This window comes from Pseudonaja textilis, chromosome 1, assembly GCF_049901715.1.
Source record: "Pseudonaja textilis isolate UNSWEBS1 chromosome 1, rPseTex1.2, whole genome shotgun sequence".
Lineage (NCBI taxonomy): Eukaryota > Metazoa > Chordata > Lepidosauria > Squamata > Elapidae > Pseudonaja > Pseudonaja textilis.
In genome coordinates, this window is record NC_141990.1 from 52392377 (window position 1) to 52414072 (window position 21696).

The following is a 21696-nucleotide window of genomic DNA, read 5'->3' on the forward strand; positions in this document are numbered from 1 at the left end:
TTAAAACTTATTTGAAAGTTTGAATTTGCTCTCAATAAATGCATACAATAAAGGGTGTTGTAGCCAACATTGTTTTGGGCAAGCAGAACCGTATACCATGTATTAACTCATTTGGGGAGTTGCAAGAAAGGTTATTCGTATTCAGTTTAGTTTCAAACTGAGATATAATAACAACTTGTAACTTATAAAAATTGTGATATTGTATTCTTAAGTCAAAGTTTATTTTTTTATTATATATTTTTAAATGGCACATTAATTTATTACCCCAGTCAAGATTACTTTTACTACCACGTTTCTTCAATCAGTATAAAATAATGCATATATTCCATATTTCCCAGGTGATAATAACTCCCTATAAGTGGAATATGGAACTTTGCAATTAATTGGACAAATAGATATAAATAAGGATGAACGCAGGAGCATGTTTTATTCTACACAATCTTATTCATAAAGGTGTTACAAGTCAATATCTATGGAAGGCTTGGTAGGAATCCAATTTATACTACAATAGAACTTTAAAGACTGTGCTGCATTTATCCCAATAGTTTTCTGACCATTTATTTGAGCATGCTTTTTATGAAAAACAACTGTGCAGGGTCACTAGGAGTTGGACAATATATAAATTTATCAAAAAAATCAATAAAGAAATTCTGAAATCCCTTTTCTCTCAGTACCATTTTTGCCATGGACACAACCTACATTTTATGACCATGCTGAGGATGATAGGATCTATCACCAACCATCAGTCATTTGAGACTTTGTGGGAATACTGCCTCGCCTCAGATCACTGGGATCTTCCTTCTGTGACCAATTCATTTTCAGCTACAAAAGAAAAAAAACCCTTGGCTTCTGAAGAAATATCTGTATAATATTTGACCAGTGCATTGGAAAGGATCAGTCAGGTGTTAACATGAGTTCATTAGATAAATGGGGATAGGTATACCTGTTTTTGAATATGAGTTTAGCACATTTTTGAAAGAATGGTAGATGTGGGGTTAAAAAAAAACAAGGCTAACATGCTCTGATAAAAGCTCTAATCCTGCCTTTCAGAGAGTTTGGGAAATATAGTCAGATTACACCAGACGTTCATTGCTGGTTCTGTCCGAAATAAATGCATTTTATTTTGTGCTCATTCTGCAAAAGAGAGGGGGGGAGGGGGGGAGAGGGAGAGGGAGGGAGGGAGAGATATTTTGTGTGGCATACTTTTTCCTGTTTATATTACTTTGTGGGATTGTATGTAGCCATTTTCCATAATCTTGGGCCACCTTGCATATTCTTTGGGTTCCTTCTGGGTCCTGCTGGTCACAGTCACTCATTGCCAGTACGTACATATTCTTGCATTACTTCTCAATCTGGAGTTTTGTGTGTCATATATCAATTTCTGCTGTCCTCTTGTAATTGAAATCTCAATCCATCCCATCTGATCTATCACTTCTTTGTAATACTCTTCTCACTGATTCTTTGCAGAACCTTTACAGTTGAAATGCACAAAAGAGCCCAAGTGAAAAGACCCAAGGCAGAATAGACAGGACTTATTTCCCTTCAGCCTGAATGACCAGTTGGAGCCCAACAGTATTCTGTGACTGGGACATCAGTTAGCCTAATTTTGAATACAGAGCTCTTCTGGAAGAGTAGTATACCCATGTCCAAACATAGCCTGGCTGACACATTTGTAGTACATAGGAAGGGCACATGAGATAAAAGGGAGCATCTTGCTTCTCCAAATTACCAATTGATCAGCTAGGTTATTTTGTGACATGGCTTTGCAAAAGGAGAGATTTCAGTTATATTAATGGTGAGAAATATTTCATTAATTCCACTTCTTGCAGCGGCTGATCAATTAAGAGTCAAATATCAGAGATTGTTTTAGGATTCAGTGACATAAGTATGCCACTATAGCACATCTGAAACACATGGTTCTTCATAAATATCATCTCATGGAATATACATACCATTATGGAAATCAGAAAATGAAACTATTAGACCTAAACCAAGAAGTGGAAGTGTTTCAAACTGTTAATATTATGGGGATTTGTCTTTTTTTAACTGCTTCTTCACCAAACTTTATCCTCTTAAGTACTATTTCCCAGCTGCTGCATGGCAATATGTGCAAGAGTAATAAAAAGGCAGAACCATTCACACCACTAGAACCTAAAGCTAGTCTTGACTCCAATTTTACAAATCTCAATATGGCGGCCTTTAGAAAACAAGCAGATCAATTGCCTTGCCTTCCTTATTAGTTACTGAACTGAGCCCAACAATCCATGTGGCCATCATAGTTTAGGAAAGTCAAGCCTATGTGATGTACAAATGGCAACTGAGCATAGAGAATCAGTTAACAACTCAGTAATACTGAAAATATGTGAATAGCAAAAACAAATGGACAGCAGAGGGAATTGGTAAAATTAAAGAATTACTAGCGAAACAAAGTATCTAGTCAATAGACTGCATATAAATATATCATGACAGTAGGTGATGAGCTAAAATGTTCCTCTTTTAATTCTGTTCTATATTTCAAAGACTTTTCAGAAACAAAAATAGCCTGACACATTTATCTAACACGTCTATCACCACCTTTTTAATGCCCCCTCCATTGATGAACGATCGTTTTATCATTAGTCTTTGATCTTTAACGGCTCATTCACTTGGGTTTATACTCGTGACCGCCCCCTCACAAACTTGTACACTGGGATACAAGGGGGGGGGGGGTCTCTTAAAATGGGACCACACGTAGAGTGCTGAAAGGGATTCAGCAGCGGGGAACACGAGAGGATGGTGTCGGAGAGAACTCCTCCCCGGTCAGGTACTAACGGTAGTAATAAGTGACCGTTGGCCTGACAGTTGGGGCTGCTCGCGGTTTGGCTGTTGGCCATCGAATCGGGCCGCGTGATCTCCCGACATCTGTACCGGCTCTCGCTAAGCGGAGGGAGAGGGCGGCCAGGGGAATCCCTCTCTTCCTCTCTCACTTACTCACCCTGTGCCTGGGGCGCGCGCAGCGTGTCTTTTGTGTTTGTACACACGGAGGCGGCCGCGGGAAACGGAGAGTGGGTGGGGAGGAGAGCGGGTGGGCGTGGCCTCGCCTTCCCTCCATTGTGCGCCATTGGCGGCCTCTGGGGGAGGAGGCGTTGCCTGGGCGGTCGAGGGGCGTAGCTAAGCAGCAGAGTCGGCCTTCGCGAGTCAGCCATCTTTCAATTGTGCTCTCATCCGCCGTCGCCCGCAGCAGCTTCAGCACCTCCTCCTCTTTCCTTGCCTGCTCGGCAGCCGCGCTCAGCGTAAGCGGACGGGGGTAAGTCTTCAGCCTCCTTTACAGGACCCCCCCCGCAGATCCCCGCTCGGCGGTGGACCCCTCCGAGCCGTCCCCTGGCTTCCCTGGCAAACTTCTGGGAGCGAGAACCGCTGTTGGGGAACCGGAGAGTCCCTTTATCTCTCCGCCTTCCCGAATACGGCGGAGAAGCTCGGGCTGCTCCTTCCCTTTAGACGCCCCCCCCGGCCCCACTTTGCTTGGCCGTTGCCCCTTTCTTTGGCCCTCGCCCTCCCCCAAACCTTCACTATCCTTCTCCCCGCTCCCTCGCCGACTCCCTCGCCCCATCGCCGCCCTAGATGGGAGCCGGGAAACGGCTGCAAAGGGAAGCCTCGTTGCCAACCCCGGGAAAGTCTCCTTGCCTGCCTTCCCCTCTTCCCTACAGTTGTTGCTCAGCTTCACCATCTTGTCTCTTTTCTCTGGTCACCGACCATATTCCCCCCCCCTCTTGCCTAAAAAACCATTCGGAGGGGGAGAAATGTGCCTTGGAAAGCCTTCGCACCCGGGGAGATTTGGTGGGGGTGGTGGGGGGTTTGTCCAAACTTTTCCTCTCTCCCCTTAGCCTGCCGGATCTCACCTAGTTTGAAGCGTTTGCGGGCTTTGGAAGAAGGTATTGTGAGGCTGCTGTTTTATTTTATGCCCCCCCCTCCCGTCTCTTTCTCTCCCTGCAAAAGGGAGTAGTAGTAGGGCTGCGTTTGGCGATTGTTTCCATTTTGTTGGGGCTGAGTTTGCCAGCGAGAGGCGCTTGGGAGCGAGGCAGCCGTAGGACTGGCACTTACATAGGCAGAGGCGGCAGCCCCCCGCAAAAAAAGTTCGCTCGTTGCTTTCTGGCTCCTAACCTCTGACTTGGCTTTTCCTTTTGTGGCAGAACTCTGGCCTCGCGGGCGCCTTCCATTTGATTCCCTTCGCCCGCCCGAAAGGAGCGATGGCTTCTTTGCAGCAGCAGCAGCAGCAAGCTGTCAGCCCGGGCTTTCCCCCTTCTGGTTTGCCCCTGCTTTCATGCGGACGTTTGCCCTTCTTTTACTCCGTTCAAGCTATCCGTCGGTTGCACGTCCCCCCGATGTCTTCTGCAATCGGGGACACTTTTTTCGTCCCCGCCAAGGGGAGGAAGGGAAGGGATCGAGGTGTTGCTATTAGGTTGGAGACACCTTCGCTGCATCGCTCTCCAATTTGGAGCGCTGGGCAAAGGGCTTTAGGCTCTGCTGAAATCTTAGGCGGATAGATTTGCCGCTTAAATGCAATTAGAGCGCGAACTCCCACCGACATTTTATCATCCAATTTAGGACTTGTAGGGAAGGCTTTTTTAAAAAAACAACACACAAAAACACGTTGCAAGCCGATAAGCCGAGTGTCAGGCAGGCTGCAGAAGTCTGCTAGTCGGATTGGCATCGAAGGTGTGGATCTGCGCGGTTTTAATTGTTTTAAAGGTTTCTGGGGATTCTTTTACATCCGAGGCGTGATCCATTTTTGTGCGTGGGAAAAACAAAAACAAAAATAAAGGGCATTTTCGGCGGATGTTTTTCGAGCGGCTGCCTTGTTCTAATGTGGTGATCGCGTGGGTGACTTCTTGCCGATAGGTATAAGGAAGAGAAGTTCGCGGGAACATGGCTCGTACCAAGCAAACTGCCCGCAAATCCACTGGGGGGAAGGCGCCCAGGAAGCAACTCGCGACAAAAGCCGCTCGCAAGAGTGCGCCCTCTACCGGCGGGGTCAAGAAACCTCATCGCTACAGGTATAAAAAATGAGCGGAAGAAAAGTCTTGCGATGTGATCGGCCCATAAACGACGTCGAAATATTTATCGGAACGCCGTTTTTTTGCTCGAGGAGGGTAAACATCAGTTTCTTGGATCGAGTCAAGATTATTTAAGCAAGGTCGTTATTTTTTTGAATGCAAAAAATTTAGACCTGACGGGTAAAATATTTGGAACGAAATATGTCTGTAAACCAGTGGAATGACCAATAATAATAATAATAATAATGGGCCTATTTTATTAATTAAATCAAATTTAAAATAGAATCGGGAAAAATGCAGCTTTAATATTAACCTAAGAGTTTGCTGTCTTGTAGGATGCCATCATAAGGCTTGATAAATATAGTGGTTATCTAATATTTGGTTTATTTTTTTTCAAATATATTTTTCATTTACAGCGTTAACATTACAGTAGTTTAATTCTTCAACCGTAACTGTACAAATGGTAGGTTTTGTACAGTGTACCACTAGAGGGCAGTATCTGATCCAGAATAAGAAGTAAATACTACAGATTTTATTTTAAAAAAAATTAAACAAAAGAAATAGCAACTGACATAACTTGTTGGTATCTTAGAAGCCACTAATTTTATCAGAAACCTCCATGGTAAAAAGTGATTTAATTTCTTAACAACTTTCATAGGAGTTTGAGAAAACAGAATACAATTGAATTATTGCAATTGGAGTCTTATACAAAGTTCTGTTTTTAATTTAAGTCTACTTACGTTTTTTCTGCAAGCTTATTTCATTCATGTAAATTGGTTTTGTACAGCATGTGTTTCTGTGAATATACATTGAGTTTTGTATCTTTCTTTTTAAAATTGGTAGGGAAATGCTTAATTATTTTTGCTTTGTTTTTATTCAAAGGCCAGGTACTGTAGCTCTTCGTGAAATCAGACGTTATCAGAAATCAACTGAACTTCTGATCCGCAAACTTCCATTTCAGCGCCTGGTGCGTGAAATTGCCCAGGACTTCAAAACAGATCTGCGTTTCCAGAGCGCAGCTATTGGTGCTTTGCAGGTAAAAAATTGTTATTTTAAGTTATCCTTCTAAAACACACACATCCTTTGGTTGTGACTAATGACTAATTGTGTTTTTGCTATAGTAGATATTACAATTTCCTCTACTAATCTTTTTTATATTCAAGAAAAATACACATCTTTTTCTATATGTTTTTTAACCTTGTTTTGAGAAATTACAGCATTGCATTTTGCTCTAAATAAATCTATTTAGTTATATTACGTGGGTGGATGTAGATTTGCCAACAGAAATTATACCCAAGTTCTTTTCTATGAGTGCAGCCATTGATAATACTGTGCTTTTAGTATGTGAGAATGCATGTGATTGGTTGCTTCCATACAGTCACCTTATTGGTTGAGCTGTTTCTATGGTCAGTCAAAATTTAATATGATTGGTGGGCTTCAGAAATAAGAATCTATGTAATTGTAGGTGAGCTGATAACTGCCACTGTTTTTTTAAAAAGTAATCTGCTTCCTCAGCAGAATCTCAAAAGCTAAAACAGGGATTGTTGGAGTTCAAAATATATTCTAACAATAACATTATGACAATGTAAGTATTCTAAAGAAATGTGATGATGCCAATAATTTTAGATTAGCAAATGTTTTGCGAATATGAATCGTATTATGCTACATGAGAAAGGGACCATTCTTTTTTATGTAAGTATTAATGGAGAGAAACTACCAGTTTCTTTTAAGCTGCAAAAGAGTGGAAAGTACACTCTTACTGTATGTTGTGTGATTATAAACTTTATACTAATAGAAACCATTCGAGAGAAATTCTCATCTGGGTGGACCTTGTCAAATCTTAGCTAGATAAATGTACATTACAGGTAAAATGCAAGATTTTGTCTTGCAGTTATGAATAAGTTATGTCTTAAAATATAAAGTTAAAAGTGCTGTTTTCACATTTTAGAAATTTGAATTACTTTGAAAATGAGATTTCTGATTATCTGCTTGTCATTGCATGATTCTCTAAATAAGGCAAAATCATTGTGAGCTCAAGAATCCAACATTTATGGCTATAGTCAACTATTCCATGGTTTAACACCAGACAGTGTAACAGTTTAACTGAAAATTAACTTGGATTTATCTTTAAAAATACTACTATTTTTTCTTTATGCATTTTACATATGAACATATATCCTTTGATAATGAATTGTGAAAGCTCTTGAGATAAGATACTTGGAAGGTACCCAAATCCAGTCTACTTCTATTGCAGGTTCCTCCTTAGTTCCTCCATACTCAACATGCAACATTGTGTAAAATAGCAAATCAATATTGTATAGGTACAGGTAGTCCTTTACTTACAAAAGTTTGCTTAGTGACCGTTCAAAATTACAAGTGAAAAAAGTTACTTATGACCATTTTTCACATGACCATTGCAGCATCCCCATGGTCATGTGATATACATTTGGATGCTTGACAACTAACTCACATTTATGTCGATTGCAATGCCCTGGGATCATACAATCCCCTTTGATAAACTTCTGACTAGCAAAGTCAGTGGGGAAGCCAGGTTCAGTTAACAACTAAGTTACTAATTTAACAACTGCAGTGATTCACTTAACAAATGTGACAAGAAAAGTCATAACATGGGACAAAATTCACTTAACAAATTTCTCATTTAGCAACATAAATTTTGACCTCAATTGTGGTCATAAGTCAAGGACTACCTGTAGTCCTCAACATACAGCCAGTTGTTTAGCAATTGTTCAATAGTATTGTGGTATTGGGAAAAATTTACGAGCAGTCCTCACATTTAAAAGCCATCATAACATCCCCATGGTCACATGATCAAAATTCAGCTACTTGGCATCTGGTATGTATTTATAATAGTTGCCGTGTCTCAGGCTCACATGACCAGCTTCCAATAAGCAAAGTCCATGGGGGAGACCAGATTCGTTTAATGACTGCATGATTCATTTAGTAACAGTAGTGATTTGCTTAACAACGGGCGGGATGCTATCAGTTCTGCCCGGCTCTGTAGAACCAGTAGCTCCAATGAGCAGCAGACACAGAACCTGTTCTGTGTCTGCTGCTGTTTGGCCTACCCACCCGCCCGGGCTCCTACCTGTCCTTTATTTCCTGCTTTTTCAACCTCAGCTACTTTGCGCGGCACAGCTGAGGTTGAAAAAGCAGTAAAAAAAAGTGCTTTTTGAAACACTGCACACCCGTGCTGTCCCGGTGGCTCAGCTAATGGTGTAATACATGCGCGCGCAAACCACAGATACCGAACTGTAGTAATGCCGGTTGAATCCCATCCCTGCTTAACAACCATTGCAAAAAGGTTGTAAAATTGGGTATTACTTAGCAACTGTCTTGTTTAGCAATGGAAATTCTTGTCACAGTTGACATAAGTTGAGGACTACCTTAGTTATGGTTTGAAGGAAGGAGAAAAAAGAGATGTCTGTTAAAACTAAAATATCTACCAACTCAAAGCATGGCATTCATTTCTATTTCTATTGAACTAGAGATTGGGTCTATTCTTTTAGTGAGAACAGCATTTTCAGAAATAATTATGAATTGCCTTAGTTGTTCCCATTGGTGGATTGGATCCAATATGGAGCTGTGTTTTATTTTGAAAGTTACAATTAAAGAATGTTAATGGGGCTTGGAAAATACAATATAAATAAAAGAGCCAAGAAAATCCATGTGTGGAACCAATAAGAGAGTTTTAGATACAAGATTAAAATTAGGAGTTAAGATACAGAAAAGAATATTTTTTCATTTTCTTTTGCTTATCTTGAAAATAAACTTACCTGCGTATTTTGTGAGGATTTGGGTTTTTTTTTTTAAACATTTAAACCATTTTCTTTTCTCAATAGGAGGCAAGTGAGGCCTACCTGGTTGGCCTGTTTGAAGACACCAACCTTTGTGCTATCCACGCCAAACGTGTCACAATCATGCCAAAAGATATCCAGCTAGCACGCCGCATACGTGGAGAGCGTGCTTAAATTCTATTAAGATGGATTTGTCATTCTCAAAACAAATAAAATCTCTTCTTCCTGTTATTGGTAGTAATGAACGTTAGATTTTTTTTCCCATGGGGTTAAAAGGTACCTAAGTCTATGGTTGCAGATGGAAAAATAGAGGACAGAATCGGGTATTGGCAAGTTATTTTTCATTTTCATTTGTGTGTGGATTTTTAATATAAATGTGGGGACATATAAAGCATTATTGCTCTTAAAAAAACCCATTTCATTGAACAAATTTCAGCAGTTCAACTTTATAACAATTATAAATATGCCAGTCAAACTTTTCTGGACAATGCCAGCATTTGGGTTTTTTTTTTAAAGGTAAATTTCTTATTGATGGCAACTATATTAAGTCTGTATCATACAATAGATCCATCCACTCATACTTTTCTAAGTTGTCCTACATGCAAGTTCATGTTTTTAATGTTGTCTGTCTTCTGTGCTGTACCTGTAAGTTTGCTATTAAAATACACGAAATAATATTTGTTTTTGTCTTAATTTTTAAGTATTTTCTTTATTACCTATAATTCAGTAGCAATGGATATCTATTTAAAATGTATTTAATGTGCTGCATTTATATGAAAAAATTAAAAATGTATATTGTAGCTTAAATATAGAATTTATGAACCCATTAAAATATTTGAGGATATCTTGTGTCTTAGAAGTAAACACAAATATTCATAGAGATTCCAACAGAGATTCAGTTTTGTTGAGCTGAAACGCAGCTGTATCTATAAAACATGATCAGGTAAATTCCACAGATTTGCTGTGCTTTCAGTTTTTTATTTCTCAAATAGGTGTGCACCAAAAAGCATGATATAAATGTTGTACCTTTAAAGTACAGACACTAGTTGAAAATTATACGCGCAACAATTATGACAGGCTTCTTTAACCCTTTGCCCCTAATTCATTATTGAGGGCAAGGTAAGTTTTAGTTTCTCAAGAATCTATTTTTTCAGAACATGCCATACTCTGATGTTTCTGTCTGGAATTGCTCCAATTACATTAAAGTTTTCAGTACATAGACGGGAACCCACTTTTTATACAGAAAATACATAGTTACCAAAATGATTATCAAGACTTCCAACAATTTGAATTTATAGAAATGCATTTGTTTGAAGGAGTACAATTGAATTTTTAAGGGTTTTTTTTTCTTGATTCTGTTCCTTCCTGAATTGACTCTTATCCTTGGAGTTCTATTAAAACGGATATGATTTAATTGCCTTAATAAAGTTCCATGCTTATTTATTCCCTGTCCATGTTTAGTACTGCTAATGACATCAGAGAATAAGTTCAAAATGGGCCATATTATTTTGAGACATTTCTATTATTGATTGCTAGCCGCCTGGCCAGTACAAATAAGGAACTTGCATTGTCCTGCTTAAGATACAGGACTCCCATTTTACAAGGAAAAACTAACTAGATACAAAAATACAATTTTAAGTATATACAGAAGCAGTATTGTGTTTTAGCCTATTGATTTGTAACTATTGATTTGTAACAAAATTGGACATATAGGAAAAACTACATTCCTGATTTGAAAACTTAAGATATGATTTTTTGGTTGTAAGAAAACAAAATTTTCATTAATTTTAATGAAAAGGTGACAGAAGCAACACATATTTTCTTATCTCTATGTCTGACACTGTAGAATATTGCTTTTAATCTGGAAACAATGCCACAATTCAAAGTGAGCATTCTAGCTAGTGCTGCCGTGGATGTCTTTCGGTGTGATAATACTGTGAAGATGTGAAACTTTGAGTAGTTGGAGATGTACTACTATTTGTTTGATTTATATCCCACCTTTCTATTCAGGGACATGAGGAAGCAGATTCAGCTGTACCTTGGCACATGAGGGAGCAGTGAGGCATGCAGTGAAAGAGACATACATGCCATGCTTGTCAAAATCAAAACAAGGGGAACTCTTCTTGCTGCAGAGAGATTGAAATGTAAGGCTGAGTTGAAAGTATTGGACTGGGCAGTGGGGAAAAAAAAAAATTCTGTAGGAGGTTGTGATTTAATGGTCCAATATTTTATCAAATTAACAGTTGCTACTTAGGTAAGCATTGTGCTAAAATGAAAAGCAAACTATCCTTATGGATTAAGATTCCATTTTTCAATCCCTCCTGCCAGAAAACCAAAACACTATTAACATTCATCTGTTAGATGGATGGTATCTGAATATGGGGTGTGTGGTGTGTGTGGGAGTTAATAACTACATGAAAAATAGAATAAAATCAAATCTGAAAACTACAGAAAATTTTGGAGGCTTCTAACACCATGAGATCTAGAAACTACATATTGGAATTTATATATCACTCTTCAACAGCAAAACAAAATTCCTAAGTTTACAAGTTGTAACCACCCAAGTACACCTTCAGAGCAGCACAACAAATAAAGCATGGACTAGTGAGTAAAGCAGACTATGAACGTTATGAAACTGGTGCCTGAGGAAAAACAAAAATGCAGTCAACTGAAAATTGTCACACTTCTTCAGATGATTAGGAGTCTGAAGGCCCTCTGTGGATGAACTTAGTGTAAAGCAGGTTCCCGGGAATCAGGCAACCCATCAAACTCCAAGCCCTAAAACCCTGGTTGTCCAACTTTTTGGATTGCATTGAATGAAGAGTAATTATCTTGGGCTGTGTATAAAATATATAGTTAATGTATATAAATAGCAAGCTCCTTGCTATTTTTTATTCTTGTCATGGAGCTGCATTATTAACTGTTGAAGGCCACATGCAGTCCATGGGCTGTGGCTTGTACATGCCTGCCCTAAACCATTTAGGAAACAACCACTATTGCTGCTGTCTTTTTTGACTCCTCCCTGTGGATACCTTGTCACCAAATATATTTGCTACATGGGGAACATCCATATGGGCTATTCTGAATTCATTTCCTTTACTTAAATCCACTTTTATTTTGGCTCAGACTTCCTTCCCTTTTCTTTGATCCAGTTGTGCCCATTTGCTGGAGTGTAGCTTTGACACACCACCCTTTTTCTATTCTTCATTTGATCTTTTTTGTAAAACAGTTTTTGCTCTCTCCAGTGCTCAACAAGTCTTCATGGTTTTCAGTGAATCTTCACTGTCCTTCAGATATTCTTCCAATGCCCTTTTTTCTTCAGTTGTTTGCTGTACTTTCAATATTCCACACCCACCTTGGTAAGTAGAATCTGTCAATATAGCTTTGTAGAAGGACATGATTATTGTCATTTTTCTGGTCTTTATTAAGTTATATAGCTGCACATATCACAGTTGTATCTCTGAGTGGTAAATCTGGGATTAAAACTCTCAAAAGCAACAAAACAGCCAAAGTTGTAGAGATAACAATGCAATAACAGTACTATAAAATGGCACCTGAGGACAAGCTGAACCAATCAGCAAAGTCATATTAAGACAAATCACACAGATCCCATGCCTGGGGGGATATCCTGGTCTTCAAAGTCTTTCAAAATGCCAGCAGGTTTGAGGCCAAATGAATTTCACATGATGGGCGTGATTTAAAACTTAGGATCTGGATCATGACCATCCTTCCACATCTAGTAGAACAGGTAGAAATGGTGGGACTACTTGAATGCTTTTGGCTTATTTTCACACACACACAAACACACAAACACAGTTAATCTTCACGGTAACATTTTAAACAAAAGCAAATAATATTAAAAAACATTTCCTTTCCAAAGTGATGTAGCTGCTTTGCTTTGCTATTTAAAAGTGGAGGGCAACATCCCTTTGTGATCTCACTTTAAATTTTTTTACATGAACTTCCATTGGAGCGGATCATCTCTTTGAAGATCTGCTCAGCTGTAATGTCTGACAGTGAGTAACAGCCTAGATTACAATGTCTAGTAGCTATGAGTGAAGGCATTGAAGTGCTCTCACTAAGGCACAAGAGAGTAAAGCCACCTATCCACTTCACAGTTCTAATTTTAAGAGCTTTTCCTTGGGGAAGGAACTGATCCACGTTGGATAATGGAGTGAGTAAAGACGATAAACAGAACCAAAAAGGGACTGTGGGTTAAAAGTGCACCATTGTTTTTAAGCTGAGGGCTACATCCAAATATTAAGTTGTATCAGAGGTGGTATTCAGCAGATTCTGACCAGTTCTGGAGAACTGGTACCAGAAATTTTGAGTAGTTTGGAGAAGCGTCAAATCCCACCTCTGACTGGAGTTTGTACAGTATCCTTCCGCTGCCACGCCCACAGAACCAGTAGTAAAAAAATTTGAATCCCACCACTGAGTTGCATGCTTTTAAGAATGGAAAGGAATTAGAACAAATTAATTTTGATGTGATGTCATAAACTTTTAATTTTAATTCACGTTCAGTGAGGTTGATAGATTTATATCCTGCCCTGTCCTCCAGTTACCCATTTCATAATGTTCCCTTCTTTTCCATTTAAAAATGGCAATTATGTTATAGTTCAGCAATTTCTGAAGGCTGATCTCAAGATTTGAGGGAATGCATCTCTCCTTTGGTGTAAATTTTTGTACTTCTATAGGCAGAGCCAATTAAATTTAATTTGCTATCCACCAAATTAATCGTCTGTTATACAAACCTTCCTGCCACATCATATAGTGCAGCATGGAAGAGGACAAAGATTTAGCCCTTACCCTTTACATTGTAAGCCAATAATTTAATTGTTAGCACAGTTGGAGAAATGCAGACCGGAGGATATGTGCACTAAATGATAACAATGAGATTATTCCAAACCAGATTTGGTTATGCAAGGAACAAACTCTTTAAGAAAATTAAATGAAAATGCTTCTTGACTGACATTGTGGTACTTCTAATGGAGCCATTGTCTATAGAAAGCACAGAAAGAAATGAAAATGAAGACAACTTAAGGACACTTTTATTTGCACAGTATCATACATTAATCTAAAGCATAATCAGATTTATGTTTGGTTTATGTGAATTCTATTAGGTTTAACAATTTGAGTGAATGAAATCATAATGGCTTGTTTAACTAATTCACTAAGGCTTATACTTACTTGTGGACACAAGCACTTTTGGTAGGAACCAGGGAGAACATTCCAGAAGGCAATTAAAGGGATTTAGATATTGAGAAAAAGAAGAGATGAACAGTGCTTCAGAAGTGATTTCCCCCAATTACAATAGCATTGTTTGGTTTCTAAAATAGGAAATAAGAGGTGAGGAAGGGCCCAACAGATGGGGAAACAACAGAAAAAGAGGCCTTGCGGGAGGGCTGGAAATTATTGGGCAAAACAAAAAAACCACAGGTTGCTAGTTGCACAATATTTCCACAACACATTTGCTTCTGAAGAGTTTACTATGCTCAATTAATTACCTTAGTTCAAAATATAATAAAAATGTCATTTTTAAAGCATCAAGAAATTGATAGTTGTTGCTTGAGGCATGCACACACATACAAACAAGCCCACACTGAATCAAGAAGAGATTCCCAGTGCTTTATTATGTGAAGCCTCACAATACTGTTACCTTAAGAAACATGAGAAAGGAAAAGAGAAAAAAGTGCATCTGTCGCACCATTAACTATTTTCTTTTCGACAGAAGTAAATATATGTAGCTGAGGGCTAAATGTGAAGTTTTTGGTACTCTTTTATTACCCAACTAAATAACATCATCAGTGGTAGTGAGTGTGGGGCTTGTTCCCTATTTATATATAGTAGCTCATATCACCAATTCTGGTTGGGGGTATGGTATTTTTAGTAGTTCTTTAATTAGGGTATTGTTTTATGGTTGATTGTTTGCCTGGTATTAATCCCTCCTAATCTGAGTGCTGGATGCTGGAGAGGATTGTTCTGATCATTTTGTTTTGTTAAAAGAATTATCCTTCTAGGTTCAGTTCCAAGTAGGGAAAAGGACACTGGAAACATGGAGGCTGTTTGGAAAGATGGTTTAATCGTGGACAGGACCACATGGCTTGGAGCTCCAGAGTGAAAAGGACAATCACATGCTTCAAGATGTTGGGTGAAGGAGAAAAGAAGGGCTGAGATGCTTAGATACCCTCTGTTGGGCCACACCTTAGTGTTTCCTGTTCCTGTGTAAGAAATGTATCCCATTAGCTGTCAAACTCCCAGGGGCTAACTTTGTAGGCTTTGTCTGGACCAAACGGCTTCACCTGACTGCTGGCTGATGGAATCTTCTCAGGCCATGTGGTGAGATGGGTAGAGGGCTTTGTTATGTAGAATACCCTGGCCCACACCTTAATGGCCTGCCCATTAACAAAGGTAGGGTGAGCTTCTGCTTCTGAGGTGAGTTTCTGCTTCTGAATTTCTCTTTTTAGGGGAAATATTCTACCTTTTTGGCATATCCTAAAATATTTCATTTTCCTAGGAGAGGGGTGAGTTTTAACTTCCAACAGTTTCTTTCTTAGTTTTTTATTTAATTGTCTTTTGAATGGTGTGGTTTATTTCTATGGGTCAACTGATGGCTGATTTGTCTAAATGATAAGCTTGCAGAAATTCTCTTTAACGTTTTTGATCTAGGTCTAGGATGTTTGCAACTTCCCAGTTGTTAACAAACCATGTGTTGTTAAATTAAGAAATTTTCTATTCATCTTCTGACTGCCAGCTGGTGTTCCTAGAAGTGCTCTGCTAAGTCTTCTGCCTGTCTGTTCTACATAGAGACTGTTAATCATTCTTACACTGAATGTTGTAGAAAAGTCCTATTTTTTTCTTCTTGAGTTACTGGATTTTTAAATTTACTTAAGATATTTTGGACAACTTTAGTAGGTTTGGACATACTATATGGCTATAATAATCTGATTATTTCTAAGAAGTTCTTGATGTATGGCAGTGTAACTCTTTTCATAGCTTGTGCTTTCTTTATTGTACAAATTCATTCTTTATGAGGATATCAAGCCAATTGTTAGATACAGCAGAAAAAAAATCTGCTAAAAGTTGCCTGGATACTCAGCGCAATTGTAAGTATATGTTATTCAAAGATTTATTGAGAAGTTCTATAAAATATTTTCTGAGGTGTTCTTGATGTATGGCAGTGTTATTCTTTTCATAGCTTGGGTTAGTTGTGGTATAGTAGGTTGAGTAGTCCAATATTTTTTGATAAAGTTGTGTGGGTATCCATTTTGTTTGAAGATGTTGCATAAGTGGTCTGTTTCCTTTTTTCTGATGTTCTGGGTTGCTGCAGTAAGTTTATGCTCATTGAAATAATTTTCCTACACTTCTCTTGTGGGAGGTTGGATTGTAACTTTGGTAATGAAGCACTTGGCTAGTGTAAGGTTGTTTTTAAATGGTTGTGTTTCAAATTTGTTGCCATTCCCTCTGCTAATGAGGATATCAAGGAAGGGTAGTATATTGTTATTCTCGTCTTCCCTTGTGAATTTTGTTCCTTTGAAGATGCTGATGATTTCATATGTCCTCTCCAGTTGTTCCTGTTATATTATGATGACAGTGTCATTTACATACCAACCCATACTTTTTGGCTGTATTTGTGGGACTGTTACAGTTCATAGACATTATATTTTGGTCTCTGCTAAGAATCCTGAGAGTGGTTAAATTAAGTTAAAAGTGAGGATTCTGAAAAGATACAAAAGATAATGTTGTGACAGTAGAATACTGTAATGAGTTAGAAATGAAATAAGTAAATAATCTATGAGATAAAACTGTATTGTTATGCAATGGTATGTTTATTTATAATTAATTCAATAATAAAGAAGAGAAAGAAACATTGCAATTGTTTCTAAAGATTGATAAAATATTGAAAAGAAATGTGAAAGATTTATAAGGAAATTTATACCAGTTATTAGAATGAATTTGAATAATTATTTTGCTTATTAATAGTAAATAATTTATAAGATAAAACTCTATGACTATCCAGTGGTATGCTTATTAACAGTTAAGTATGAAGAAGGGAGGGAAACATTTCAATTGTTCTCAAAGATTGATAGATATTGAAAAGAAACGTGAAAGATTTACAAGGTTCATAACAGTACTAGAATGATTTTAAATAAGTATTTTGTTTACTATTGTTTATATATATATATATATATTGTTTTTGCTATGTTTTTAGAATTTTTCTTTTTACATTTTCAAGGGGAAGTACCAAGCAGAGTCTGAATGATGAGATTTACATGATATAAAATAGATATTAGAAATTTGAATGTTATAATTTTAGAATGCGCAAATTCAATGTTTAATGAGATTTCATACGATAATAACAATAAGATTTAAAGGTGTTGCACTTCGATTGGCAATCATAGGAGGAATTTTGCTTCTTAAGAATGTTGGAAGAGAAAATATGAAATTGTAAACAAGGCAGACAAAAGTATAAGTACAATGAATAAAAAGATATAGAAACTTAGCTAAAAGAAATAAAATTGAATAAGAAGAAAATGAGCTAACCATAAAAGAAAATTAAGAGAAGTAAAGGGAGGAATAGTGAGAAGTTGGAAAAAGAGTAATAAGATATGAAGTTGAATATATAAGATGAATATGCATATGAAATTGTGTCTGTATGGAAATGTGATAACCTGGAACCATGCTGTACTCAAATAAGCTGTTTTATTTGTTTTGTTAAAACTCAATAAAACTTTATTATATATATAAAAAAGAATCCTGAGAGTGATGATCCCCTAGCTGTTATTCAGATTTATTGGTGTATTTGTCTATCAAACTGAATGTAGCTATAACAAAGCAGAAGTTGATGAGATCCATGATTCTCAAACTTACTTACATCTGAGTGTATTTGGTGTAGTACTGCTACCATAGATTCTTTGCCTAGTTCTATGGACATTAAAAAAAATTATACATGCTAAAGAAATTCTGGGAGTTGAAGTCCATACATTTGCAGCTGCAGAGTTTGAAAAACACGGCTCTATCAATTTACATTTTGGTGCATTACCAAAATGCGCAAAGTTTTCATGATGAAAAGAAATTGGTTGCAAAGTTTGAAACATCTGTTGCAAATAAAATAACACCGCTCACATGATTGTTATCAAGTTTTAAATGATATTACCTTCAGAACCAGCTTCGCGTGGTTGTGAAGATGATGGGGGCCTAGAAATCGGGAAACTTGAGTTCTAGTCCCACCTTAGACATGAAAAACCATTGAGTAGCTTTGGGCCAGTTACTTTCCCTCAGCCCAACTTACTCCACAGGCTTATTTTTATGGAGAAAACGGGAGGAGGAAGGAGTGTTAGGTATGTTCACTGCTTTGAGTTATTTATAAAAAAATATATAGAAGTGGGATAAAAAATGGTGGGACTAGAACTCAGTTTCTTGATTTCTAGGCCCCCATCATCTTAACAACTACACCAAGCTGGTTCTGAAGTTACTATCATTTTAAAAAAGTAATAATAAAAATTGTAATTCAATGCACACTTTATTATTATATTATTCTTCCATCATGGGGCTCCTTGGATACATGCATAAAATTCTCAGTGGTTTCCTATCCTCTCAATAACTCAGTCAGCTTCCAATAACTGCTGCCTTTTAAATATAGTTTGATTGCTACTGTATGGCGTTATGGGAATGTTATAGACACCATTATTAAAAAAACATCACATTAGGAGAAGTTGGACTATATTTAGATTTGCTTAGCTTCACTAAATTAGCTAGATCATGTAAATGCTGAGGATTTATTTGGGAACACATTTTATGGAACTTCTCAATAAAGAGAATAAATAAATCTTTGAATAACATATACTTGCAATTGAGCTGAGTATCCCAGCAAATTTTAGCAGATTTTTTTCTGTTGTACCCAACATTGGCTTGATACCCTCATAAAGAATGAATTTATATAAAAAGGCAGCATTCATGAAATTCCAAGGGGAAAGAACATTCAATGGAAAATATATTTTAATCCCATTTATAAAAGTGAAGTTGTAACCCCCTGATGATTTTGAGCAAGAATTGAGAAGAAAATCAGTGAGAAGAGTTAAAAACCTATTCTTGGATCCCTAGCATTTCAGCCAAGTTCTATTTAGCAAGTGCAATTTTGTTTAATTTGAATTATTTCAGGCTATGAAAAGAAAACTGGTTTTGAAATGGGATAGAAAGGCATAACTATCTTAAAATGCTTTAAACTGCAGCAACAATAGCTTGTGTGGCTGATGGAAAAGTCATGCACAAGAAGTAATGCTGGTCTGTATAAAACATGATTGTGAAGAGCCAGAGAAAAAGAGCTTTTAAATGTGCTACAAATAAATCCACAATTTTTAAGAAAAGCTCTAATCCAGAAATCTGACAATAGATTCCTCCCCACTTCAGTCAACAACACAGTAGTGAACACAATGGCATACCACTAGCAAAAAATAACTTCTTCACAGCTGCATGGAACTGAGGATCTACAGAGTTCGCAGCATGTCACAGTTATGACATTGGTGGATTCATTTCTACATGGAGCCAAAAAAATAAATTTAAAATGCAAAGGAGATGGTGACAGCAGGTTGAACTTCTATATATTCTATCTTCCAGAGGGTTCAGAGTTAGATACCTTCACCTGTGATATTGCTCCTTTCAGATATGAAACTGTTCTGACCCAAGCCTTATTCAAAGCAAGCAAACACCAAACAGACATAAAAGCAAAACCTTTTTAATGCTTCTCTGTGGATTCTGTTCAATCACAGTAAAACACTATTAAAAACTAATTGTCCCGGATAAGAACAAACCTTGCCAAGGTTGTGCAAGGCTTCCAAGAACACTAGATTAAATTGCAAAGAAATAATCAAAACCAAAAGTCTCCAAACACAAACCAGGATGGTCCGAACTTCCACAAGACTTGAATTGCAAGAACTTCTTTGCTTCCTGCAAATAATCCCATCTCTGAGGGCTGGCTTTTATCCCTTAAGGGAGGGGCCATCATGTTGCAGCCTTACTCCCGAGTTGCCCGTGCTGCTGCAGCTGCTCTTTCCTTCGAGCAGCCCTACATGCATGCACTCTAGGCACAGGCTCCTCGGGGTCCTCTGCATCACTGCTGCCATCCTCCACAAGCTCTGAAGGCAGTACTCCACTCTCTGATAGTCCTGGCCCCATCCCTGCATCACACGCAGGCCCCTCATCTGAGTCATCGCTCTCTGAGACCTCAGCCATCCGTACCTACTGCCGTCGAACCACAACAGAGCCTTGTTTGACATGCAATCAGTGTTAAGAAGGGATTTAAGTATTAGGAATGAATGCAAAATTATGTAGATATTTATTCTTATTGAAAAATACCACAGTATTTAGTACTTCCCACCCCTATGTTCAGTGAAATTAAGGAAAAATAGTATAATATTCCATTACACACAGGACATATTAGCGTACATATATAATTATTGATGCTAAAATCTAATATAATATATTTTGGTGGCAGAGATTAGAGTTTAAAATGATCCCATTTCATGGTGGTAAAATATTGTATATAAATATTCATTATTGATAGTCATACTCATTCCTCTTTGCCTCTTGGAGACAAAGAACAAGATATAATTTCTTCTGTGTTTCACTTCATACAGGGAGCCTGAATTTTTCTTCTATACTAGCAGTGGAATAAACCTCCACAATAGTTGTTGAAGTAGTGAGGGAAACTGAGGACAAGTCATACGGCAAAGCTAAGTCTCTCTTTCTGTACGAAAGGTAATCCTTGACTTATGGCCATGACTGAGCCCAAAATTTCTGTTGTTTTAAGTAAGTTTTGCCCCATTTGCCACCTTTCTTGCCTCAGCTGAGGTTGTTAAATTAGCAAGCTGTTAAGTGAATCTGGCTTCCCCATTGCCTTTGCTTACTGGGTTATAAAAGGTAATCAAATGATCCCGGGACCCTGTGACTGTCATAAATATGAGTCAGTTGCCAAGCTTCTGAATGTTGACCAAATGCCCATGGGGATGTTGCATCTGTTGTAAAACAAAAAACGATCATAAATCACATTTTTCAATGCCGTTGTAACTTTGAGCGGTCACTAAATGAACTGTTGTAGGTCAAGGGCTCCCTGTAATGGGGAACAGCCAGATTATTCACAATGGTTGTTGTTGTGATTGGAAGGATCGGTCCTGTTGGGAGTTTTGACTCTGATGACTGTTAGATCGTGGATTGACGTCAGAACCAGGAAACGTTAATCTGAAGGGCAAGCCAGTTAATTAGCACGTTGCCTTAATGGGTATAAAAGGACACAGCTGAGCTGGTGCCTTTCGCCAGAAACAAAATGACTATTTGAGTGAGGACGTTTCAGCAAAGAGCTCTGAGGTTGAGGATTTATTGCCAGGACTGGTTTGCCGGACAGAGTAAAGATTTATGCTGTGGTTTCTGCCAGCCGTTATCTTGTAAGACTTCTTTCCGTTTGATTTAATTGTGAAACGGCTGCTTTATGTTTGTTCGTTTGAATTTCCAAGAGGAGACATAACATTATTGTTTCTGGCCCAAACAAACCATCTTTAAAGCAAGATGGATTCAAATCAACTGCAGCGTTTGGTAGAGCAGCAACAACAACAAATTAATCAGCTACTGCAAAGGAATGTGACGCTTCAGAATCAGGTAACACAATTGCTGAATTATGTTTCCAGCTTACCAAGCCCTGCTGCTGTTCCCCCTGCCCCTCCTGTGAGGAAAAGCCCAGTATCCATGCCGGAGAAATTTTCTGGGCAAATGGACAGGTTCCCGGCATTTATGGGTCAATGCCAATTGTTTATCTCTCTGAGGCCTGAAGACTTCACAACCGACCAGTCTAAAGT

General features: G+C 38.0%; 1 protein-coding gene across 1 annotated transcript; it reads left to right on the forward strand.

The window, feature by feature from the left end:
- The first annotated feature begins 3142 nt into the window (after positions 1-3142).
- On the forward strand, positions 3143-9525 carry H3-3A (H3.3 histone A). The gene is made up of 4 exons (XM_026695669.2): positions 3143-3286; positions 4879-5033; positions 5916-6069; positions 8894-9525. Exons 2-4 carry the CDS (start codon positions 4906-4908, stop codon positions 9020-9022), a joined length of 411 nt encoding a protein of 136 aa, XP_026551454.1. The 5' UTR covers positions 3143-3286; positions 4879-4905; the 3' UTR covers positions 9023-9525.
- The last annotated feature ends 12171 nt before the right edge of the window (positions 9526-21696 follow it).

Bases quoted from the DNA above. Each gene is read 5' to 3' on its own strand.
- H3-3A (XM_026695669.2), top strand. From the start codon at position 4,906: ATGGCTCGTACCAAGCAAACTGCCCGCAAATCCACTGGGGGGAAGGCG. The intron at 5,034-5,915 runs GTATAAAAAATG...TTTTATTCAAAG, and splicing joins AAGAAACCTCATCGCTACAG to GCCAGGTACTGTAGCTCTTC. The intron at 6,070-8,893 runs GTAAAAAATTGT...TTTTCTCAATAG, and splicing joins CAGCTATTGGTGCTTTGCAG to GAGGCAAGTGAGGCCTACCT.